Source organism: Stegastes partitus, unplaced genomic scaffold, assembly GCF_000690725.1.
Source record: "Stegastes partitus isolate 25-593 unplaced genomic scaffold, Stegastes_partitus-1.0.2 Scaffold3699, whole genome shotgun sequence".
NCBI classification, from domain to species: Eukaryota; Metazoa; Chordata; class Actinopteri; family Pomacentridae; genus Stegastes; species Stegastes partitus.
In genome coordinates this window covers 4,561-30,677 of record NW_007581430.1, presented here as the reverse complement: position 1 = coordinate 30,677, position 26,117 = coordinate 4,561, and the positions used below count along the sequence as shown (strand labels likewise).

Here is a 26,117-nt window from a genome sequence, read left to right as displayed (position 1 = left end):
GTATATTATTTCATTAGTTTTATTTACACGCAATTTTTGAAATGCAGAAACAAAATGCAACGCATTAACAGTGTCACAGTTAGCCAGTGTTTGTATATTTCAAATCATAAGCCATTTAAATCTGGAAAAACCATTGCAAGAACCAACACACATAACACAAATGCCAAGAGAGCTGCATATCAAAGCAAAAGGGGACAGAACCTGTACTATGAATACTACAGCTTATAACAAACCCTGCCTGCGGGCCAGCTCGTGTTTTTCAATGACTTGACATGCAAAGAGTTCAAAGGTTAAAGTGTAGTGTAAGAAAAAAGGAGGAAATCAGTCTGGCAATGTGATTAACACTAATTTCGTAGGTTGGTTCTTTGTGTTAGGATTATTTTAAACACCTCATCAGGACTGAGCGATTGCTCACCCAGTCACTTGCACATCATGTGCACAAGTCAACCTGAGCAAAGCTTCCAAAGTCTCACGCTGTTCAAAGAGTGGTCTTAAAGCTACTTGGCAACAGTTTGCCTTGGTGTTATTTACACGGGTGAAACATCTTAAGAGTCAACTTAACAAGGGTGTTTTCTGTGTAACACTGAGCTGAACATGTGTTAGGAGGCAGTGGGGACAATACCAAATCCATGTTATCAGGAGTTGTAAACGTAGCCTAAAGATACAATGACTGACTGGTAAATGCTAAAGCACAGCGTATCCATACAACTTGAAAACCACAACCATGAAATAATTATTTTTGAGCTATGAAAAACAGAAACAAACGAACCTCAGCATCTCCAAAGCAGGAGGTGACTCTTAAAGTCTTGAGTGAGTGCTGAGAACATCCTGTCTGCATCCATGATGTGGCTGGTGGTTAATCGAAGGTTATGTCCATGGCATCATTCCCTGAGAGTGAAGAACTGCGCACCCCGAACAAAACACACATCTCACATCAGCACTGGTATTTAAAAAGAAAAAGAAAACCTCACTCATCCCATTGAAGTTCCTCAATCGTTGACTTCTGAATACATCAACTACTTTGGATTGACCACAGTGGCTCAGAATACTTGTTTTTTTTTTTTTTTTTTTTTTGCTAAATGATAAGTGGCACTATTTGAGAACGCTCAGGTGTAGATATGAAAGTTGACATTTCTTAACCTAACCTAGTCTCTATTCGCACATAGCCCAACACCTCTGGCTACAGGAAGAAGAGGAAACCAGAACAGACAAGAATCAACACAGGCTCTATTCAACTGGGTAGGAACAGATTTGTGACAATAGAAGGTAATTAAAGATTTGTAGGTAAACTGCTACTCAACAGATGATCACATGAACTCTAAAAACATCCACATTTACAAAACATATGTGTTAAAGATAAAAAAGAGAAACCCCCGAATAAAGGAAAAACTCTCAGAATAGCTGAGGCTTTAGGGTCAAAATATAATAAAATCATTACCTCTTTCAATTAATAAATACATCATTCAGAATCCATAAAAATAACACATAAAAAAAAAAAATCAACATCACAGATAAAACGAGAAATAAATTAAGTAGGATATCATGCGAGCCATTCTGAGTTAACGACTCATATTTCCTATTGAAAACAAAATTCACTGAGAGGCAGCACTTTCAGCAACTTCCTTCTCGCCTAAAATTGCTCAGAAAGACAGACTCCCCTCAAACGATCGAACAACATAGTGCAGATTTGGGAGTAGATTTTGCACCGAGTTGTGCAAGTCCGTAATGCATCTATTTAGATTTTTATTCTGCAAACAGAAGAATGCAACCAAGTGCTGCCTCTCACTCTTTCCTCTCTCCTCAAAGTCATTATTGCTGGTGTGATTGAGATAAAGGTGGGGAGGGGGGGGGAAGTCAGGGAGGAAGGTGAGGGCTGAGAGGGACAAGCATGAGTGGAGTAAAGTACAAACAATAAGCACCATTTTGAAATTTCAGTTCACCGCCTCCTTTTTAGCACCGCGTTTTCCCCTCAGGGCCACAGGGGAAAAAAATGACCCTGTTTCGAGATACATCTCAGTTTCTCCTGCTCCTCCGTCCCGGTCAGTTTGCCGCAGATAGCCATGAAGCACGTGAAGGTTGTGGGGAAGTAAGGTAGTGGGGGGGGAGTGCGTTCAGCGGAGAGAGGAAATAGTAGCAAATGCGATGCAGATGGATCTTGGCATCAGAAGCAGAAGATATCTTGCAATCTCCGTGGCAAAGCAAGCATTTTTGTTGTGTGTTTGGTAGACCTCCTACATCTCCTTTGTCCATTCGAATGCCCGCAGGAGCTTCAGTCCACCGTTCCCTGCAGCAACATGCTCGCCATCTCCGCTTCCTGTAGCTCCTTTTCTGTTTTGTTCTTAGTGTGCTTGTAGTGAAGTCGTGCACTTGCTTATTTCAAATCCAATACCCTGTCTCCTAAGCATGCACAGTGAGCGTGTTTTACGTGTCAAGATTCGTTCAGTTACGGTCGTCTCCAGGCAGTGTGTTCGTTTTTTTTTTTCCTTTTTTTCTTTTCTTCCCCCATTTCTACAGAACAAAAGTGTCTGGTAACAAATACACAAATGTTTCTTCTTTTTTTCTTTTCTCCTCTACACCCCAATTCATCATTTTACTTTGGATGTTTGAGAGTGTTACACAAAGACGCGACTGTGTCTGTTGAGTTTCAAGATCTTCCCCAGTCTCTGCTTGGCTGTGGCCATTCCTTTTTTGGGCCTTTTGCCTGGAAGAGAAGAGAAAAAGCAAAACAAATCAGACCACATGTCAGTGTAACTCGTTCATTGGCCGCAAACGGTAACAAACAGGGAATACAATGTTTAAATGTTTTACTTAACACAACTTTTTATTAGGGATTAGTTTGCCAATTATTTCCTCAAAATAATTCTTAATGTGGTCGATAACGAACATGTTCTTGTGTGTCATGAAACAGAGAAAAAATATTACAATCTAACAGAGCACAAGTTTGCAGTTCTAAAATACCCTCCAGACAAGTTTGACATACATACGTGGTAAGATAATAGCACTAATAGTAATTTGGGTCAGGTGGTTTTTCTTGCTGAAAAAAAAAAAAAACTAATTAAAAATCCTAATCATCCAGATTCTATGGATATGCAAACATTTCTTATTAAAAAAAAAAGTGAAAGTGCTCAACACAAGAGGCCTCATACTTGACTGAAAAGTCCACTCACAGTGTTTTCACTGTGGGGGCTTTCTAGTCTTTGACCATGATTGAATTCCAAACTGGTTTTGATTACACAAAAAAATCGTAGTCGTACATCTATCACTGTGTTTCCACATAACTGCCAAGTGAATTTCTAACCAAAAACATAAAAAAGAAAACGTGAATTTGGCTTGTTTTTATTAACAGCTTTGGAGCAGATGAACTCAGCTGCATAGTTTTGACAGAAGGTACTGGTTACACGTGACTGTAATCAACAGAGTAAAAGAAACTGGAAACAAAACCACTTGTTTGCCAACTGCTGAAAAACCTTCAAAGAAGAAGAAAAAAACTAAAGTTTTGCCGCCCGCAAGAGGAAATGTCGTGAAGTCTTCAGGAATTGTTTTCAAATGGGCAAGTTGTACTTATTCTTTTATGTGAGCTGTTTTTTGCCCTGTTTAATATTGTCTAAAGAGGAACACAATGGAAGAAGCAGAAACAGCTGATCAGTCATCTGATTTAAATGTTCCCTATGTCAGAACTTATTTGGAAAAGGTGTTTCCATCTCCCAGTATGCACATGAATAATTTCTCAAAAAAGTAAAAAACCACTAAAAGCAAGCACAAAAATCGTGAAATTGGGAATTTTTAAAATCAAATTTTACTGTTTCTATTAACTTTTTCTAATGTAATACTTCAAAATATACAGAAAATACATCTGGAAAAATGGCTATCACGTTGAATGGAGATTTTAGGTGAGTGTAGACTTCCCCCTCTATCAGCGGATCAACATGAAAATATTCTGCAGGAATGATGTTATCTTCCAAACCTTTTGTGGCCTGATTGCTGATGGGTGGGGGGTTGGGGGCGTGCCTCTTGGAAGGGTGCAGCGGTGGAGACAATGAGGGGTCACAGTACTGGTAGTCCGTCTCTGGGCTGGGGAGCCCCTGATTGTCCCAGGCCTCGCTGCTGCTGTTGCCCTGACTGTCCATCGGGCTCTTGTCCACCTGCAGACGGCGCTGGTGCTGCGCCGGCTCCCGCGGCGAGCACTGGCTGGGGCTGGACCACCAGGGCTCCTGGGGCGAAGCTACCTTCTCCGGCTTGGAGGTGCACAGCAGACCAGCCATAGACAGCATCCCCTGAATGGCCTCTTCTGTGCTGGGTGAGGTAGGACGTTCTCTGCAGGGGACAGAAGGGAGCCTTATGACCTCACTACATACACAACAATTTATGACACACACAAACTTATGACACATTTGAAAATATGCATCTTTGCATGTTTTTCCTCACCGTTTGAGTGGTTTGTGTTTGTGCCTGAGTTTCTGGCCAGACTGGTCCAGCTCTATGGTGTGCCCTGAGCCTGTCTGCTGAGATGAGCCCCTCTCCTCCTCCTCTTCCTCCTCTTCCTCCTCCTCCTCCTCCTCTTGGGAACTCTCTAAATCCTCGTCAGAAGACGATGACGACGACGACGACGACGACGACGATGCTTTATGCTACATTGACAGAGCAATTTCAAAGAGATGCATCATTGATCACAGCATGGATAATCAGCACACAGTTCTGTAGAAGGAGGGTATGCTTATCATAACAGCACAGCGTTGTACTGACTGTTGCATTTCTAATTCTGTGATTGTATGTAACACATTTAATATATTACTCTCCATGTTCTGTGCCTGTTTGCATAGGTTTCACTGGGGTCAATATGTTGTATATGCACTCTGCTCAGATTGTGTACTGTAGGTTTCTGCTTTTCAAGTTTCAATCATCAAAAATGAAACAAAGTCATCCTATTCAGTGCATTACATTCTCTTGCTATTATTGTTTTACACATTTATATAGTTTTTGTGTCTATAGTTTCAATTAAAATTTTTATTTTTATATTTTTGGGGTGACTTTGTAACGTCTGTTCAGTCACTACATAGAAATAATTAAAGAAATGAAATGAATAAGCAATGTATAACCTCTCCATGAATCAAACATTGAGCCTAAATTATCGACTGAAGTTGCAGCACTGATACTGAAATAAATACAAAAACAATCATTATGTAGCTACAGTTTTGCAGCAATAGAAACTCGCTGAACTGACTTTTGAAGTTGAGTTTTCCTTCCTAACACAAAGCATCTTACAACCCTGCACATCATCTACCTCTGTGGGAGAGTCGCTGTCTGACTCCACGTCCGACACACTGGAGTGTCCTGAGACTTCTTCCCTGAGTTCAGTCTTCACCCTCTCCAGACCCCCTGGGACACAAAGGAGCACATCATGAGTGAAGAACAATGAGCACACTCTGCTGCAGTTTCTCTGCTAAAATGTGGGTTAAATGATCACAGTCGCTGTAGACTTACTGAGGAGTGTGGGTTTCTCAACCATGCTGTGCTGCTCTTGACTGTCTTGTGTCCTCTCCAACTTCACATCCACACAACTCTTTGGTGGGCCTTGGCCAATAGATGACCGTTCACCCTCCGTCTTTACCGGACTGCTGCCTGGCCGCCTCAAGTCTCTGCACACACAAACATATAGGACATGTTGAGAAACTATTTCTTCATTCACTATAAAAAATTCTCCACTGTCAAACAGTAGAATAGAAATATGTACATCAAATTGCAAAATTTACAAAATGAATGCATCTGAACTGATGAATGAAACAGAGTTTGTCTACGCAGAAGAAATGCCTTCATTTTTAACTATCTGCACAATGGTCTATTTCCCTGCTGGTTCTTAACTTTATGAGGTTAATGTCCTTTTTCCGTTATCATGTAGTTTATATCCTCAAGATCTGTCACTTTGAGGGTGAGACATATCTTATGTACCTCCATAGTATTTTAAATCAACATTGAGTTTTCCTTAATTGACAGTTGATTACTATCTGTACATGTTATGCAGGTAAAGGTACACATTTTCCCAAAGTTAGTTTGATTTGTGCTGCCACACACTGCCATAAATAGATGCACATGTCGTGACTGTCTCACCTGATTATTCTGCCGTTGACCAGCATTAGCCGTAGGTGGTTGTCCTCTAAAGACTCTGCAGCAGCAGCTGCTGATGCAGTCGACACTTTGTTGAGTTTCCCATGAACCTTGGCACAAAATGCAGGATCCTGTTGGTACGAGATCAGTCAGTATATATCAGTAATTCCATCTTTTAGTCCACATGCACATACATAAAGAACATTTGCACTTAACATATTTGTTTTGTAGGGAAAGAAGTCTGTGAAGCTGCATTTTATGCTGATATTAAGTTAGTAAACTTTTATCAGTAACTAACACAACGCAGTACAAATGAAACAAATCTACATTTTAACACATAGTTTGTTTCATCCTTCACGCTTACTTCCTCCAGCGGTCCCACCTCCAGCCTCTTCAGCACCTCTCTGGTGTGCTGCTCCAAAATGTCCAGGTTGGAGGGCAACTTCGGAGCCTGCCGCTGCTGCTCCCTTAGCCGCCTTGCAGCCCTTCTCGCTCGTCGTGCCTGGCACAGCCTCTCCAGTGTGGAGCGAGTAGCTGGACAGCCATTCGATCCAGATGGTATTCCACATCCCTGAGATTTCACTGGCTTGCTACCACTCACTGGTTCCTCCTATAGAGTTAAAGTAAAACACATCATAATGCCGCCAAGTGTTTTGCCTCAGGCCAATAATAAACGGGTAAAAAACGAGTTCTTGACAGAAAACCCACAACAAATTCATTAACTGTCTGAAAAAAAATTATTCACACAATCTTTTTTTTTTTTGCATCATTTTAAAAAAGTTGCTTAACCAGAGGTTAGTGGGGCTGTCCTGTTTCTGCAGTAAAGTACAGACAAATACACAAAACAAGACTTCTCAGCAGGTGAGTACTTATTCATCAAAAAAGCTAAAAGCAGCACAAATAAAGCTCAATATCATGTCAGAAGGGTTAAAATGTTAAAAATGTTAGTTTCGTAACATGGTGTTTCTCTTAATCTAACAAAAAGTCCGGATAATGTAATCTACTGAAAAGCAAGATATAAAGCTGCCAATTATTTGTGGCAATAATGTGAATTTCTTTTGGAATATGAGAGAAAAGTTGTGTCAAATACTGCAAGTAAAAGATGTAACCATTCAGATAAGACCTAGGTTTTTTACAACCACTTCTCATAGTAATTAACACAGCTAAATAAAGGTCATCTCCTGTACAAAATAATCTTCCCTAGGTTTGCAAACATTGAGTGCCCTGAAACAAGCTGCAGGTTATATTTAAAACACCAGCAAGACCTCACTTTTTCTTAGAGCTGACAGCAACACCTGTATAAAGTTTAAAAGGTCCAACGGTCTAATATTTCCTGTCCTACTCGTCCTTCTTTACCTCCAGGTAGCGGATTTCCTTGGTCAGCTCCTTAATGAGATGGTTAGGCCTGATATTGTCTGGTACCTCACTGGTGGGCTCAGTCACCTGCAAAGACACAACAGACGACATTAGAACAGGAGAAGTGAACAGAAAGTCTGTTGTTTGCCACTGACATGCATCAACAAGATAAGAACAAACAGTGGTGTCTCCCGCTGGAGCTCAGCTGCTGTGTAACAGTAACCATGTGGACTGGAGACGTTAAAAGCAGATCCACAGGTGCAGGTGTGCAGACAGGATCACTCTCACCTCTCTTTTCAACCAAGTCTTCAGTGCACTGATTAAAGCCTTGACTCCCTCCACTAGGTAGGTTGGTGGCGGACAGTTGTCCTCACGTAGCTCTGAGAAACATTAAAACAATAAAAACAGTCATGCAAGGTTTAAACGAGATTCCTATGTTACTCTATTACACTAAAGAATATGTATAAGCGATGTATACATAGCTTTCTTTTTTTAATGCTTTATATGTAAAACGTCACTTTGATCTTGCATCTAAATCTTTCTGTGGTTTCAACTTATTAGCAAACTCTCACCTTTTAGCATTTCCAGGAGGTTTTTGGCCACATACCAACAGATGGCCTCAAAGTATGGAAACTTAAAGAGGTCTGGAGTTTTCAGACGGCGCTCCATTTCATAACACCTGCAGGATGAACACATGCATGACATAGTTTAGTGATAAAGTAACAAATACAAGCGCAAATAAGTTTGGAGAAAAAAATTCAAATAAATATAATCACGACATATAAGTGTTATCTTATTATCTGAGTTTACCTGAGCTGCATGCCAATATTGAGGTTGTGAAGGAAGTTCCCTCCAAATGCCATGCAATCCTGAGAGGTGAGAACAGCATGGATCCAGCCTGCAGAGGGCACCAGAGCACACGTTTCTCAGTTTGGCTTGCAATACTAAAATCCATACAGCAAGACAGCCAACTCACACCTTAATGCAACGTGATAAAGTGCATTTGAGGCAAGATCGGTCTACATGAGCCAATATTTATTTTAGACTTTACTTAGTGAGATATTTTTGGAGAACAAATTTGACCTAAACATGCACAGCAGACCCACATGTGTATGTACTAAAATAAACTTCTTATCCTCCCACAGTCAGACTGAGCAAGAGATAAGGTTGTCTATTAAAATAATGGGTTTCACCCCAGATAAACAGCGCTCTTGATACAACCCAAAGTGAGAGAAAGCAGGGTCTGGGGGGTTGGTGTGTGGCTGATAGACAGGCCTGATAATGCACTGGCTGACTGACCTACTGTGCTCCCTGACCCCCACTTAATTCCTACCTCTCCACACCCTTTCTGCCAAAAGCTCTCTTTCACAATGCTGCTTCAGCCTGCTGAGAAAGCATGGCTGCAAGACTGATTGAGGACGTCCAGCAGTTGACGGGCTAAACTGAGCTTTGTGTCTCTGAGTGAAGGGGAGGGGGACTCTACCGGCTTAAGAAGTCCATTGAGAGACTGATGGATGAATAATCCTATGACTGGACACATTAGTTTCACTTCAGTGACGGAAATCATGTCATATTCAGCTAGTGACACGTAAACATCTTTTTACCTTCTTAGAACTTCTAATGAACAATAATAGCTAAAGGAATGTACGATTGTAAAGTCACATGCAGACAAACGTTGTTATCTACACCATCAAAGCTTCTTTCATCATATTACATTAGCGCTCTGTTTCCCTTCAGTTTTCCATTGTAATTATGACCATTAAGAGCTGTTTGGGTTGTTGCTCAGGAAGAAATTCCCTCTGTTATTTTCCCTTGGCAATAATAGGGGACCTTCAAGAAGCCTGTATTTTCCTGGCAGCAGCCATGGGAAGCATGATTATTTTAACTTTTGAATACATGTGAAAAAACAAACAGGTCAGCAAAGTTGGTGAAAAACAGTGAGCCAGAGACCAGCTACAATGACATAACATCCGTGACACAAACAGCTGTATGTCTGAGTGTGTGACACTTGTTGTGCTTGGGAACTATCCAAGACTCGAAGTGTGCTTTCTTGTCTAACTTGTTTGGTGCTGAAGTCTGTGTGCATTTGCCTGGTTAGTACGGTTTGTTCAGGTTGGTGAGAAAGTTGTCAAGTCAAATAAACAACCAAAGTGAGATCATGTGAAAGGTGTGTCGAAGGACAATGGATGGGATTTGGAAACACAAGTCCAGGGATTTCCCAAGATCAATCAGACAGTCAGAAGTAGTTAAAACAGTGGTCTACTGTGCTAGTATTGTACTCCACATACTTTGCTAGTTCATCAAGTCCATTAGAAACTGCATGGCATATCGTTCCTCCAGTAACACCCACCGTAATATAATTGTACAACACACCTCTTTTTAGACCTGTCTCAACCTGTTTTCTATAATGCATAAGAATATTTGCATTCCAAGACTATTAATAACTATTTCTTTGACAGCTCATTGTGACACCAGAGATCACACAGTTTACAACAGAAGAACACCATCTTGCACCGAGTTTCTACAGTAGAAATCTGCCTATGGTGTCTTTTTTTCCCTTGTGCTGAATCCAAGGAACCTAACTACAGGCTTGAAAGTACACTCAAAGTCAGAATTAGATGTCCTTTACCTATAAAGTCAAAAAGTGTCACATTAAAACTCTCAGAGAAACCACAGACCTGTAGGGATGAGCAGGGTGGTTCCTTGGGGTACAACACACTTGTAACACTTTTCCACTTTCTCCCCAAAGAACACTTCACTCTGATTGGGCGAGGAGCTCCATGCCTCATATAGTGCAAGGTTGGTAGGAGTGGGCTTGATCAAGTAGAAGATCTTCTCACCCTGCAAATCAGACAAAAAGCTCATGTTAACACCCACTCAGCCAATCTGAAAGTATGCAGTTTGTCAAAGTAGGAAGGTGAGATCATCACCATGGGCACCACAGCGCTGCCCCGAGAGCTGCTTGATGAATAACTGTGATGTGAGAAGCAGAGTGACCTTTCAGTCAGTGCTAGACAATTAGCCACGGCAGCCTGCTCTAAAAACCTCAGCGTATAGAGAAATGCTAAAAACTACTGAGCTTGATGGAAGGTAACGTGGTCTTATATCAAACAACAAACAGTTAGGTCAGTCACTGTCAGCTCTTATCTCTTCTCTGGTTTAGCTGTTTTTAATGCACACACTTACCCAGAGAACATGATACCAGACAGAGGTGCCTCCGAAGTCTATGTGGAAATCTGTGTAACTGTCCTTGACCCCCATAAGGCAGTACTTCTGGACAAAGGGCTTGGGGAAGAAGGAGTCATCTGGCCAGTAGTTCTCTACCCAGGACATCTTCTGAGCCACGTCAGGAACCTCCACCAACTCTGACATCCTGCAGGTTGTTAGAGTTGGGCAAGAAACAAAGCCATAGAGAGGCCAGAAGGTTATATTACAGTTAATACTGACAGCAATGTTAGTATAGCATATATTTTAAAACCGCCTCAAAGTCCCAGATGTATTATCAGCCATGTTGAGCATGAGTGTCAGCTATAAAGATCGAAATGTAATGACTGCAGTCCAAATTCATGTGTATTTTCTCAACCTTATATCAACTGGACTGAGAAATGGACTCCCTATATTGACTTTTCAATCATATAAATGTAGCTCAGCCTGCATTTTACCCATTTCAACTTCAATTTTTAAATGGATATGAACAGGAATTTAGTTGTCACTAGTATTACATTACACAGTTGGCCTTGAAAACAGTAAAGAAAGCAACACATGGGCCATTTGATGTAGCTGAAAGTATTTTTGACAAAGCTGACAAAGCTTAAAGTTGATTAAGATGTCATGCAGTATTTTTTCTGGCTTCATATATCTGGGCTTGCTGAGCTCTTCCTTCAGCCAACAGAATGAAAAACTGCAGCATCGCTTACTTTGTGTCAGAGAACTCCAGGCTGATGAGGTTGAGGACCTTGGGTCGATGGGGCTTGGTGAAATACTTGATAAACTCGCTGAGCTTCATCTTGCTGTCCGCCTGTCGCGCCACATCTATCACATCGATAACTTTGTCACCACCTAGATGGGAATAAAGTATCGTTTAGTTTGTGCAACATCAGATGAGGACTTCTGCAGTCATACACTCTTGAATGAAAAATATTCAACTTTTTAATTGGCTGCTGAGTAGGCGAGGGGTTCACGAGGGTCAGCAGCCTGCTGGCATCTCCATTTGCTTTTAGAGATCAAGCCCTGAGGGAAACTGGCATCGATATAGCAGCGTGGGGAGGGGTTCTAGGGGATGCAAGCGAGACAATCTGTCAATCTGTCCAGACCACCAGTCCCTGAGGAGGGGGAGTGGGTGGAGGTGAGAGGGCTGCAGCGTTCAATGCCTATGTGTGCGTGGGAGACCTCAAGCACACAGGAAAATACGTGTATAGATGTGTGACGGAGAGAGCGCAAATGCTGCATGTGTGTGTTTATGCACATGAGACAGAAAACAGATGCTAAAAAGGGAAAGAAAAAAGAAGTCAGAGCAGAGACTTGCAGAAAACAGCTAACAGTTGGGACGCTACAAATCACACTCGGGTGACACATGGGGCCGGAAGTAGGTGCAGGGTGCAGTGTGTGCAGCAAGACAGCTGGTTGTTGTATTTGCCCCACACCCCTCCCACACACCTTTTTTATTACCCCTTTGCATGTTCTCTCCCTCTCTCTCTCTCTCTCTCTCTCTCTCTCTCTCTCTCACACACACACACACACAAACATGCACTTGCACTCACAGACACCTCTGAAGGCCCAGCTGGCCAGCGTCTGATGACAGAGAACAGCTGGAGTAAAGGCAGTCAGTCACATAGTGAGAGACCAAGCTGCCTGCAAATCCCACAACGCTAAGCTCAAACACCAGCTTCACAAACCCGACAGGAAGGAAAAAAAGAAACCCTGCACAAATGTCCACAATCTACAGCTCTGAGCACCGAGCTACCTGATGTCCTACCATATCCAGAATGATCTATTACAACACCAAGTAACGACAAAGAGCTCATTAATTAAGGTAATTGTTGCAAATATGTCTTTGTCAACATGCTTGAACCAGGAACTCTTCTCTCACTGTGTTAAACGAAATCAGTTGAGAAAATGCTTTCCTCATCAATCATCAATTTATGAAGAGAGATGGTTTAAAATCATTTACTTTATGACTGTCCTGTGCAGATCAACATGATTTTTAATACAGGATTTATTATTCTTACTGTTAAACATTGGGATGGAAAGGCAGTAGTTTACTTTTGTAATACCTTTATTGTGTAGTATGATATAACATAGCCCTGTCTGTGACCGCTGCACTCCGAGGCCTACGTTACTCGACAATTTGGTCACATAGCCTTCCTATAAACTTAAGGGACAAGTCCAAGCACTGTTTCAAAAGGTATCTTCACAATCCCAGAGGTCTGCTATCTATCCAGTGCAAAAGCAACCTTTGAATCCAATATTTCAACAGCCAAAGCATTTATTCAACATAAGCAAAGTCAGGCTAACTGTGCAAATATTGGATTTAAAGGTCGGCTTTGCAAACATTTTATCATTTTGAGCAAAAAGTAGACATCTAGGGATCACAAAAATACATCTCAAAATACAACTCACCCCTGTAATGCAGTGCAGGTAATAAAGGCACACATTAACTTCTGCTAATGTGTGCAAAGAATTATGAATTTGACCGAATCACAAATGTACACATGTAGTGCAGAGTTTGCAAAGGGGGATAATTCAACTTTTCAAACTTACGCTGTATCACATTAAAGCACGCCTGGTGTCCTGCACATGTTTACTGGACATCACAACACAGGAATGCACAGATGCCAGCATGACAGACACATCATAATATACCTTGGTGGTAGGACAGAAAACCAAAATATTATGCTAAAATAAAGCTGCACTAATAGACCTTCCATCCTCCACTGACCATTCATTAACACTCCAACACTGTGACCAATGTTTGACCACACACCAAGTTGGCTTCACAACTGCTTAGAGACCCTGCTGAGCCTCAGAAGACATCAGCGTTTACTCCAGTTGTCCCATTGTCTTCCAACTGTAAGAAATGTAACCCGACACTCAGTCCCTGGTCACAACACCTGTGCCTTGGCTTAATGCTCAATAGGGCATGGGAGAGAGAGATAAAGTGAGAGAGGGAGTCTGTAATCTGAACTTAATGATAAAAACACCGGTGGGCTTGGTAATGGGCTTGTAACAGGAGCTGGGAAGTGGCAGGCTGTTTCAGTAAGGAAGCGTAGTGGTCATAGAGAGGGCAGTGAAAGCTTAGCCGTCACTCATTTAGAACTCATTCAGCCAGCGCATGATGTCTGATAAGTGGGTTAAAACCCCATGAACCTGGAAACCTGTTCATATTGACACACAGATGGCGCCTGCTCAGCAATGGCCACTTAGCAGGCTGGTGTTGGGTTGTTTCATTAGCTTTTAAACAGACTAAGGCCACTGTGTACTCCAATCACAGGGCTGACATTCTTCCCAAAGGATAAACACTAATGTGTTGTTGTAAATTTGATACAGCTGACGGCAACTGTTTTACACTGCAGAATAAAGTCTGTTTATTATGAAGTGTTCTTACCCACATACTGCTCCACATCTTTGACGGAGAAAGTAGGCGGGGGTAGTTTCAGGCCCAGGCCCTCCATCTCAGTGACCACTATGGGGTAATTGAAGGCATGTCTCTCCAAGTACCTGGTTGTCACCAGCTCACCCTTCATCCGGATCAGAATCTCCTCGCCACTGAAAACCATATGATAACAAGTTCAGTAATCGTAATGTATGTGCCCTGAAATGTTTCACAAAATGATTTTCAATTGACTGGTTTAATCCATCGCAATAAAACATTTTCTCGTAGCGGTTTTCAGCCATACAGATAGTTTGGGTTTTATTTACTCTGTCAAGACCACAAATCACTAGAGGTGGTAATGTCATTAGTTTATCATTTTAAAAATGACTTTAAACAAGAGTTTACAGACATGTCAGTGGCTCTGTGGGGTTGCGATTAGACACACTAAGAGCACCATCCAAGTTATTACATTTCATCCATTTAATCCTGAGGGGAACCTCAAGTTTGCACTAGAGAGAAAGTCAGGGGAGTCAGTAATTACTTTTTATCGTCACTTTTCATTAATGTCTGTATAAAATGTGATGACAATCCACTAAATACCTGTTGAGATTTAATCTGGACTCAAAGTGTCATTGTCATCATTGGAGCCATACTGTTTGCATGAATAAAAATGTTCAAATGTCACTTGTTTCTCTAAAATCCGTAGTATTGCTACACAGCATAATCCATAGACCTCATTGTAAACAATTTTTCAGTGGAACTACTTTCTTCTGAAGAAATGGTGCCCATCAAATGATAGTCACGACGGTGAAGTCTCAGAGACAGAAATTTCTAAGCTTGTAAACACAAAACCATTTGCCTGGCTGGAAATCATTAAAGGGAAGTGAGATAAATATTTTAGTGCAATTTCAAAGAACCATCCAATTCTTGCAATTTAATCTAGCTAATTAGGCAACATCCATTTGGTCAAGAGTAATTAGTCTTCATTGTCTCCAGAACATCAAGTTTTCAGGAGCGCTGTTTTCTATTTTGCGCTTCCATTTTTCAAATGATCCAATAGCTTTTTAAAAAGTTTATTTAGTTTAAAAAGTCTCAAACACTTCTTTAGCTTTTCTGAAAAAGATTTTATTGGGAAAGTTGGGTTTAGAGGTGAGGCAATTGTTGGGTATGTGCATGAATATCTACCTGGGGAAGGTCCTGGTCTGGAGTTGCTTGACAAACACTGAGGTGCCAGCTTGAACTGGTTTCGACCCATCGTCTGGCTCTGTGTAGTCGTGCCTGTGCCAGTTGTTGCGCTTTTTCACTGAGAATAAGAATTAAAAAAATAAATTTAAAAAAAAAAGAGAGGAGGCATTTGAGCTTGACAGGGTTGTTTCATTCTAATTTCATAATGTCATTGCCCTCTGGAAGCACATTCTCTCAACAAAGTGGTAAATTATGCAGATCACAATCACTTTTGGTAAGGACATTAATTCACTATTCAACCCCTGTGCACAGAGATGGAGACTCTTGTCCAATCAAAGTGGAGGGTTTACAACACCATTCAATTAGCCTGTTAATGTCTGCCCTCAGGGCGCTGTGAGGTTAACTCCCCCGTTAAAAAAAAATCGGACTTGACTAACACTGCAGAGTGGCCTTCTCCCCTGGGACCAGTTCAAAATACAGACACATGGGTGGGAGAGACAGACAATGTTAGTCAGAGAATCAGAAAACAGTGTCTGATAATTGGGATACATTTCAGACCTGAGGAAAGGAGGCAAACAGAGAAAGATGTAACAAAAAAAAAGCCATTTATGAGAGCGCATCACTCACTCAGGGAGGGTCCGTGTACGACATCACAGTTGGGACAGTGGTAAACATCGATATCCACAGCATGATGCTCTTCTACCTGTACACAGCTGGAGAGGGACAAGAGATACAGAGTTAGAAACAAATAAGACAGAGGGGCAGTTTGCAATCACAAAGAAAACCAGAGGAGATAGAGTTGGCGTATTTTTCCTGCCTTTGCTGTATAATGAATTCAACAATGTATCAATAATCGCAATAGCTGCAAGTCAAACAAATTTAAATTAATGCACTGCAAGTGCACCTTATTTGTTGTCACATCCTTAACAGAAATCCTGATTTCAAATGTTTATAAAATGTGGAAGTACTATTGTATTTTATTTGAATGGCCTCGGAAAGGTAACAGAGTTCACAACTGAGCTACTGTCAAGTGCTGTCTATGTTACCAGAGTAGATGTCAAAGGTTACAGGTTGCAGATAAACAAACTGAGAAAAAGCAATGTACAGTTTGGATCTGGAAAATGACCTTTGGCCTTTTCTACTTTTTAAACAAATGATCTACAACTGCACAACCACAGTTTTAATGATTTTTTAGAAGAGCTGCTAGAGCACATTCAAATCCTCTGAGCAATAGCAATGTATGGACATTAGCGTGGCTCTGTTATTTATGCTCATGCTACAATTCTATGCAATGTAGACCGTATTTATGCAGTTATGTCACAGTAAAATATATTACATTAATACCAATACATCTGATGGATCAGCAACATTGTCAGTCATACCACTAGCCCTGCCTGTCCTGCAGCAGTCAAACCACAGGCATCAACACACATGCATTCCTCTGCTGCATACCAGAGCGTCATTCCAGAGCAGCATGAGCTTAACAGCAACTCAGTTTGGATTGTGGGCAACATGTCTAGATTGATAACACAAAAATAACATTTCACCAGCTCACCAGGCTGTCTGAACTGTTCTGACATCTCACACTTTTGAGGCCAATGCAATTATTTCACTTCCTCGGCTTGTTCTAAATTAGGAAACAAGCCACTAAGAGGCCTGTCACAATTATTACATAATCGGCTGATTGCAACTATTTGAGCTGACCGGGATCTTTTTTTTCATGATAATTAGAATAGTCTCCATTCACCTCTATAAAAACTGCTGGATGAAACTGAAGGAAATGTCATATTTCTGTAACTATTTCTACATCAATTTTCACTTCTGCTATGGTTTAATAGCACCTATTGAAACTTCTAATATTGCATCTATTAAGCATTTATTGCATTAATGTCATTAACTCCACCGGAAAACACAGATGACACCTTTTGGTCTAAAGCCAAATGAAAAAGGAGAGCCAAACAACTTGGAGGAGGAGAATTGTTGGATTAGCAGCAAAAACGTGACAGTCAATAATGCTGATACCACGAATCTAAATCAAATACAATCAACAGGAAAAAGGACGATGAAATGGTTAGTCACAATTATTTGTACTAGAATTCATCATCGTCACCGCCCTAGCCATTAAGCACCATTAGCATTGGAGCAGCCAGCTTAGTAATTACACTAGAAATCCAAACTGTAAACACAGTGATTTAAAACTTGGCATTTTCCACTTTAAAAACATCAGCTTCGTCCCTCAGGCTGTTGTGATTGGCTTCCTGTAAGCGGCTAGCAATAGCAAAGTGTAAAGGGGTGTAAAGAGATTTGTTGCTGATATAACCTCTGCTTTTAAAGGTGAAAGCCTGCAGGAGAGACGGAGCTGACCGCAGCCTGCTATCAGCTTTGATCTACAAGGAATTGCAGGAAACTGTAAAGGAAATAAAGCCGGAGGGCCATTAACTCATCAGGAAGTGGTGAGCTTGTGTGAATGCTCGGCCCAATCACCCCAGTGCACCATCAACAGTAGCTCCCTCTCAGTCGTTTACCACATACAACCTGATGCTGTTATGGGTTGCACAGCAAACATTTACTTTTGTTGAAAAGGGTGCAATCTGCAATGCAGACAAACATTAAACTGTCAGGATTATTACTTAAGGGCCATAACATGCATTTAGTTGCCACAATCATCGGAGAGAGTTACTAAACAAATACATTAGTAGCTTTACTCAGTACCTGATGGCATATTTGTTCTGTTATTGCACTTGTCAGAATTATCTGTTTTGCACGTTGCTTTTTGGCTTCAAGTGCCACAGAAAAAACAAAAAAGCTCCAAAAAAGCACTCCTGCTCCTGCACGTGAGCAAGCGGATGACCAACAATAACACTGTACAGTACTTGGCTGTATTACTCGACCTAGCTCATGTATCAGGAATCTTTGTTCAAACATGTGGCTGTTCGCTGGGGGAAAGCATGAGTCACAGCTCTGTGCCGCCAGGTTCGTTGAGACGTGCAAGACCAAAGTGTGCTCAGCCGAGGTGACCCTCTTGTCCTCATCTCATTTAGTGTGTTCCTTTATGTAATGCCACAGTGGGAAATAAGGGCACTGTGCCACAAAGGCCAGCCTGACTCAGCTTATGTGTCACCTGTAAAGATCATTACTTAACAAGGCACCCAAGCTTGTGAAAGTATGTGGACTTGAGACGCAGAATGTAAAAAGGGGGAGGAAACTCAGCTGAAAGAGAAAGACAGCCAAGTATTTCCTGCCTTGCTCAGGCTTGATGATGTATTGCATCATCGCGAGGCTGGTGAGTGTGCAAACAGCTCCTGAACCAATGTAACCCTCATTTGCTCAGAAAGCAATCAGTGCAAAGATTAGATGGAAGACAAATGAACATACGTCATCTTATTACTTAATGAGACAGTGTGATCTTATGTAGGAGGACAACAGAGCAACAGAAGGACAAAAAGAGAACAGTCAAAATGTCCCATTCTAGATACAAAACAAAAACCTTGCCTTATGCAGACAAGAGAGTTGCTCTCTGACAGCATTGCGGCAGATTACCAAACTAAACATCCCTTCCTGAATGAGAGGAGATGTGTGTACTTGGCTAAACCCTTGCCATCAACAACCCCTCTCCCTTCACTTCCTCTCATCAAGGGCCTCCTTCCTGTGTGACTGAGAGGGCTTATTCATTAGTCCATGCACTGTGAGGGGTTCATTGTCCCCAGTGATCAGTGCAGAAACACAAAGGCTGGAGGCGGGCATCACCATTATTTTAAGCTCTAAATAACTGCTCTGCATGGGGCGGCGACACGCCTACATTAGGGAACTGGCAGATCCCTAATGGATGGGTGTTAGAGATAGAGACAGAGAGGAGATGAGGGCAGTTAAACACACCTGGCTATCTTTATCTACCCCAGAGGAACACCTGACTCCTCCGGCCCTTTTCCTGATGCACTCAGCCAATGCTTATATAAACAGTGCTCGACTTGGACAGCAGTGAGAGCCACTGAGGCCTGACAGATGGATAAGAATCTGTCATTTTGGCCTTACTGGTTAAATCATTTTAGCAAGCTAGCCACAAAAGCAACATAACATCCCTGTCGTGGTTACAGCTTGAAGGAGACAGTGGGCCTCTCTGTAGTCAGCTGGTAAACAACAAAAGAGGATCACTTTGTTGTTTATGGGGCGTCAGGGAGCCCCGGGGAGTTTTAACAACTTAATTGTTTTTGGTGCAGGTTGAGCTGCCTTGAGGCTCCTAGCACTGGGGCTCTGTTTTCACACATGTCTTCAACATGGTTGTCCCCCAGTGCCCCTGTAAAACCTACAAAGTCATCAGTCTTGTGACTGTCTGCTGCTGAAACACATCAGCCAACAAACTTCATCTGAACTCACTATAAGACGGAGTGGCTAGTGCACACAATCCTCTTTCTTTGCTTGTCAATAAGCAATTTAAGGTCTATCATGGAATACAAAAATAATATTGTTTTGAACATAACACAACTACCAAAGTAAACTGTAAATTTCATACAGTTCTTACTGGCACCAATTCTGAACTGTCAGTTTTAAATTTTAGCCACAGTTAACAGGCTTCCATTGACATGATGCTGAGTGACATTTCTCCAACTTTCAAACTGTATGGAAGAACTATATTTCAAACATCGTAATTCAAACAGACTGCTAATCAATACACGAGGCTGTTGACCCCAATCAACATTGATCAAGCTAAAAATAACACAGCTTCCCTGCCCCCAAGAGACAGTGATGCTAACAAATGTAAACATAGCTTTTACAAGATCTATAATACTTCTCTTTACTATGGCCAATTAACTTATCAGACATCTAAACACATGACCTGAAACGTCTCCATCATGGACAAAAGTCGGGGGAAAAAGACGATTCCTTCCTCTCATTCATCCATCCACTTAGCGTAAACACAAAAAAGGCACTCTGTAGAGGCTATCCATCTCTCTTTGGTGTGCTCACACTCTGTGCGACATTGACTGATCGTGCATTGAACTTGGCTCGCCAGAGCTCCCATCAATCATTCCCCCTGTCCCATCGAGCACCGCTGGCCTATCATCACCCCCACTGTCCATACCTAGATCAGACAATAGGCTTACTGGAGAGCCTGGCACCTACACTGTGATCTGACTTAACCTACTAAGGGTTTCCAGCACTAACATGCACAGAGTTGATGTAATTGGCATCTAAGAAACACTGGAAACAATGCATTTACAGAAGCATGCCTTGTAATTAGGTGAGGCTCTAAATGGTAAATAGCAGAGTTCAAACTAACATTTGTAATCTAAACCATGGGGTCTAATAATGGGTTTTACTGCAATGTAGAGTCCTTCAGGGCAATGCTACCCAACTTGAGAGCCAGAACATCCCCAAAGTGACTGCAAAATAAACCAAAGGAGTCAGACGGTGAGTAACAGGATAGCAGACATTTTGTCTACAAACAGTTATTTGTGTTTATTCCTGATTTCTTTGAAGCTTAACTTTTTTTATTGTTATTATATATTTATTAAACTAAACATTTGTGTTTAATATATCTAATAATAATAATTACAACTGCAACAACCTGTCTGTTATTGTACTTCAAGTATCTGACTCTGAAAGAACCGGGACATGTCTCCATAATGTTGGTACTGTAATATAAGACTATAGCACAAGGGTAGGTCTAACCATATGAAGGAGGCTTGTCAAGACAAGATACACACTTTTCTCCTTCCCTGTTAACACACTGTTCACTCGTCTGACGCTGACAAATCACACAGAGTTCTGATTGCCAGAGTCCTCATCCTGTTAAAGTCCTAGGCTCTATTGTGTACTCAGATTCTAAGAGATACAGGTGATGGAAAACAGGACACTCTCCAGAAACTCAGACAGCAAGACAAAAGTCCCCCACACAAACACAAACTCAGCTAGCACACTGACAAACAGGCACCAGGAAGCTGAGCTCCTCTCCTTTCCACTCCATCGGCGTGCCATCATCCACAGCCAGAGAATATCCCTTTCCTTCTGGCCAGCCTCGTGGGAAAGAGGCTGGAGATGTGGCTGCTTTTGGAGCTCTGGTGTGTGTGTGTATCTGTGTATTAGTCATCAATGGGGGAAGCTCCAACATTTGTTCCTTTTCTTGCTGGCACATGACACACAGCTAGTCTTTTTTGGCTCTGGTGCGCCACAAATTCTGGCTGCCAAGTTTTTTGGCAGCACGCTTAATGTGGTTACGCAATGGCTTCCGTCATTTCAACACGAGCAAAAACAGATTATTGTATTCATAAACAGTTGCCGTGGAGATGCGCCCACACAGGCTGATTTTAAGGACCGACGAACAGGACGTGTAAGATTTGTCTAGGACAGCGTGTAGACTTGATGCCTCATAGATTAAAAAACACGATAGCCGCACAAAGTCACGTGTTGCTACATATCTGTGCCTGACGCATAGAATTTGACAGTAGTTATAACATAAGTTCTTGGTCCTCATGATAAAATCTCATTTTCTTCAAGCCCCCCATCTTCCTACAAGTCACTTCAGCACACTTTATAGTGTCTCATACAGTGGCTGAAACTAATGGTTCACTTTAAAATACAGTTTGTGCAATTAACTCGGTCACTTTGTCAGTCTGACACTCTTGACCCCAACCTAAAGCATACTGTTTGTCACAACATCCAGGGTGGACTAGAACATATATGACTAAATTTCACATTTTACGCAATTCATGCACTGACAAACCAAAGGATTGCATTGCACAACAATAAAATTTCCATTAAGATTTTGAAGCTGCAACCCACACACAGTATGAATCATAAAATTGCAATCACTTATGAAGATGGCACATTTGCAAAGGAGGAAACGGTAAAAAGACCTTAAGCTATTCAGGGACATGTGCCTGCATGATACCTTTAAATAGTCCCCCTGTCCACCACTAGGGGTCCCATGCCATGTGCCTCCTCTGTCTGAAAGGGGGATTTAAATTTCCCAAGCTGTCAATCAAAAACCCAACCATAACAAGCTCCTTGTTCTCCACCATTCACTTTGAAGAAAAGTGAAGTGCTCCAAACTCAACAGCATTCAAAAAGACAACAATAAAATAGTCAAGTTACATACACAGCAGTAAATCAGTCTAAAATAAAATTAATAATAACTTATTAGATATCTATAATAACAAAATACAGATAGTGTCCAAACAAGGTATAATGTTTACGAAATGAAGCTAATGTACCCAAGTTTAAAGTACAGCTCTAATGTTGGCTGCGGTTTCCATTACCTTGAATAACCTGACTTAGTGAGCCAGATTGGACTCACACACTGAGACACCACGACGGGTTTAACTGGCTCTTAGTCTATGAAATCACAGTAAAACCAATGAAATGTTTATCTCTTAAAAGACTTAAAAGAAGAACAAACATACAGCCTCTGTGTGTCACGATGACCCTGCCAAGCTTTTGATCACTGACACAGCTCTGCAACCCTCACAGATCCGCATATTAGTAGCTACATAAAAACTACTTGCTACGGGGCTCTATGTAAGTCCATACCGGTTATTTTCAACATAATTACAGAGAGCAGATACGAGTCGTGTGCTTTAAACTAATTTACGGGACAATTAACTGAATTCAAAGCGTTTTTTAAGAGAACGAAATCTCACTTTCGCTCGTAAAGTCGTGTCAATAGACGGTTTAAAACCCCCGTCGCCCACCGCTAGCGTTAGCAAGCTAAGTTAGCTACCAGTCTACACCGCTCACAGAATCGTCGCCTTTCCTTAATAAACACTCAGTGTTTGTCGCTTCCAATAAACTACATCTGCTAAAAGCATTATAGCCCACATACCTGCCGTGAAACCAGTCTTTACAGATGTCGCACTCGATCATAAACCGGCTCACATCGTAGGGCTGCCGGCAGACACAGTACAGCGGGGCCGCCGCCATCTTCCTACTGTCCCCAAACAACGCAGGAATGAAGCGGGCGGGGATTTAACACATCGTCCGGAAATACCCGACGTGAGAGCCGAGCGCACCCGAGAGTCGCCATTCGAGGCAATCCCACCTCTGACGTCAGTTTCCAAATTATTAATTTCCATCTGGTTGTGTAGGCACACTAACAATAGACACAAACTTTTTCCAACAAAGGAATGACATAATGGTACGCTTTTGAGCATTTTGCCAAGTTAACGATCTGAGACTTTCATTCAAAAAAAAAAATCTCTGGATTTTTTTTTTTTTTTAAATAAATCCACAATTCAGTATGCGTTATCAGCATTAATATCAAATTAATATTATTCTCAAAGCATCGATGGTTATCCAAATAAATAAATAAAATGTATTAAATGGAATAAAGAAATTGAATAGTATGTTTTAAAAAATTCTAACAAAAATATTGGGCCTCTTATACCTTAAAGAGTGAGTTATATATTGTATATTAATGTTTCAGCCTGCATTACCTAAGTTAAGAGAGACAGAAATTTGTTAAACGATACATTTTACAAGTTTATCTTAAATTCTTCACCTGAGCCCCAAAGTTTAACAAAATATGCCAATATCACTGTTGAACATTTATGAAGCTATGCACAGGTATTTAAGAGACATCTAGAAGTACTTATTTGAAGTAGAAAGGTCATAAAACTGTAGCAACTAAAAATAATAGAATGTCTAGTCTAGTCATTGCTTTACTTTAGGTATTAGTAGCTAGATATGTGTATTTATTAATATACACATAAAAATACATACACACACATATAGTATATATGTATATACATATATATTGTTTTAAATGTGTTATGTAAATATGCTATGTAAAAAAAGGTAGATAATGCTGACTTGATTTGACTTGACTTGCAATAAGTAACTACATGCATTAGTGCAGCAGCCTTGATGCATCAGTAACCAATAAACAGCTGATATAACGCAAAGAGAAGAAAAGCTAAATGTGTCACACAGGCCAGCACTGAATGTTTGCACAGTTGCAGACTCTATCTTCTCTGCATTCTCAAACCCCTTGATACCAAAGAGCAAGTTCTTCAGTGAACATTTTGAACCTAAGCAGTTCAGAGGCACATAAAAAAGCAAAATGCAATATCCACCCCTGGTATGTCTCCATGGAGCGTGTCTGACATGCCCTACGTGCTTGTGTGGTGAATAGCAATGGGACCACCGACCCACAGCTTGATCTGTGAGCTGACAGCACCCATCCCCCCACACGCCCATCTGTGCTGCTCTGCATAGTCAAGCAGTCTTGGTGCATGCAGAGGCACCTGTGCACTCTCTGCACAGAAGACACATGTGATGCACTAGGTTCATCTGCAGACCTCCACCTCAATTGTGGTTTTTCTTTGCATTTTTAGCCTGCAGCAAGATGTAAACATCTCCGTTGTTCACAGCATGAAAATCGCAGCCCACACCACTTGGCTGTAGTATATCATTATCATGTCTTCACATTAGGTTTTCTCTCTTGTCAACCCAGTGTGACCGGTGCAACTTCGTGTCTGGTGTGCAGATCCACAGTAGGCATGTAAACACTCCTCCTGGAAGTTAATTATCACTTGTGAGTGGAGGTTAGTGCTTCTTAAGGTGGGTCGTTGTTACTGCTGATGGATGTTCATGGCCAACTTGTGTGAAGAACAAGGTGTAATAGGCTTACTTACCATAGCAGGCATTGTAAATAAAGATACATTACAGTACTTTAAGGTTAAAAAAAAAAGAAAAAAAAAGGAAAGTGAAAGTGAGCTGCAGCTCATCAGAAATATGTTTCTGTGTTGGGTTTCATCAAAAAATTATAAACACAGATTTGGTGACGAAAACAGCAGCACCTGTCTTGTCTACCTATATTGATCTGCAGCTGGTGCAGAATGTTGCTGCAAGTTTCCTAGCGGGTAACAAAAAACATGGAAAGCACTACCCCTGTACTAGCACTGATTACCTGTTAAATACAGAATTGATTTTTAAAGTTCTTCTCTGTCACTCTTGTATCTCAAGTCCTCTGAGATCCTCAGACAAACTGTTGTTAACTGTTTCACAATCGAGACTGGTGGATATGGGAGATCATGCCTTTGTCGTAGCAGCTCCAAAGCTTTGGAACAGCCTTCCTTCACCTGCATTAATATTTAAGGATAAATAAATAAACACTCAAGACTTCAATTCAAGTTCTATCCTGTTTCGCCGCACTAATTATTTTATAGTATTATATTTAGTTTTCACAAATGAATTCTTCCTTTTGCACATATTTCTGTTGCAGCCTGTCGGACAACTTGAACAGCGCTTGAATCAACCCAGGTTGTTCTAAACATGCAATATAAATAAACTTGATAAATGAATAATAAATAAACATGATTTCATATCTTTTGGTTTTCACAACAATCATTCCTCAACTTGACTACTAACCAAAAAATGTATAAAAATGTGACTGTATTACATAAATGTCAATTTTAAAAAATGAAATATGTTAAGTGACATTGATACACAAGGCTGCATTTTCTTAACATACTATGCTAATTGATTGCAATTAAATTTGCAGTCAATTAGCTGACAGAGTTGTATTATATGTAGAAGATAGTTTGGATCCTGCGTTTTTTTTCGATGATAGAAAATAAATCAATACATGTGTCATATATTTGTAAATCAATAAACACGCATAAATATATTTTCAAAATATTTAATTTGCATGATTCTATAAAATGTGGTAGCATTTTGGTGTTAAAGCGCCACCTCCTGACAAAACATCGAAATTGCTCGCTGCGCGTCCACGGTGTGTCGTGCGCGCCTCCCACGCACCATCCGACGTCACGACGCACCCGACCGAGGAAGAGGCGGCGAGCCCGCTGGAACCCGCCCCCTGTGTGTGTGTGTGTGTGTGTATGTGTGTGTGTGTGTGTGTGTGTGTGTGTGTGTTACCATCATG

The 26,117-nt window shown here is 41.1% G+C and overlaps 1 protein-coding gene across 2 annotated transcripts; it reads right to left on the bottom strand.

Annotated features, from left to right (window-relative positions):
* Positions 1 to 3: 3 nt before the first annotated feature.
* kdm7ab (lysine (K)-specific demethylase 7Ab) lies at positions 4 to 23,160 on the bottom strand. Of its 2 annotated transcripts, none has more exons than XM_008306555.1 (18): positions 23,055 to 23,160; positions 15,863 to 15,948; positions 15,236 to 15,353; positions 14,063 to 14,223; positions 11,376 to 11,517; positions 10,645 to 10,831; positions 10,137 to 10,299; positions 8,269 to 8,356; positions 8,031 to 8,137; positions 7,747 to 7,838; positions 7,459 to 7,545; positions 6,467 to 6,712; positions 6,106 to 6,233; positions 5,482 to 5,636; positions 5,282 to 5,376; positions 4,426 to 4,628; positions 3,965 to 4,314; positions 4 to 2,701 (listed from the first exon to the last, which is right to left on the bottom strand). In XM_008306555.1, exons 1-18 carry the CDS (start codon positions 23,150 to 23,152, stop codon positions 2,613 to 2,615), a joined length of 2,595 nt encoding a protein of 864 aa, XP_008304777.1. In that variant the 5' UTR covers positions 23,153 to 23,160; the 3' UTR covers positions 4 to 2,612. The 2 variants fall into 2 exon arrangements, with proteins under 2 accessions (XP_008304777.1, XP_008304778.1); XM_008306556.1 differs by having other exon boundaries at positions 6,485 to 6,712.
* Positions 23,161 to 26,117: the final 2,957 nt, after the last annotated feature.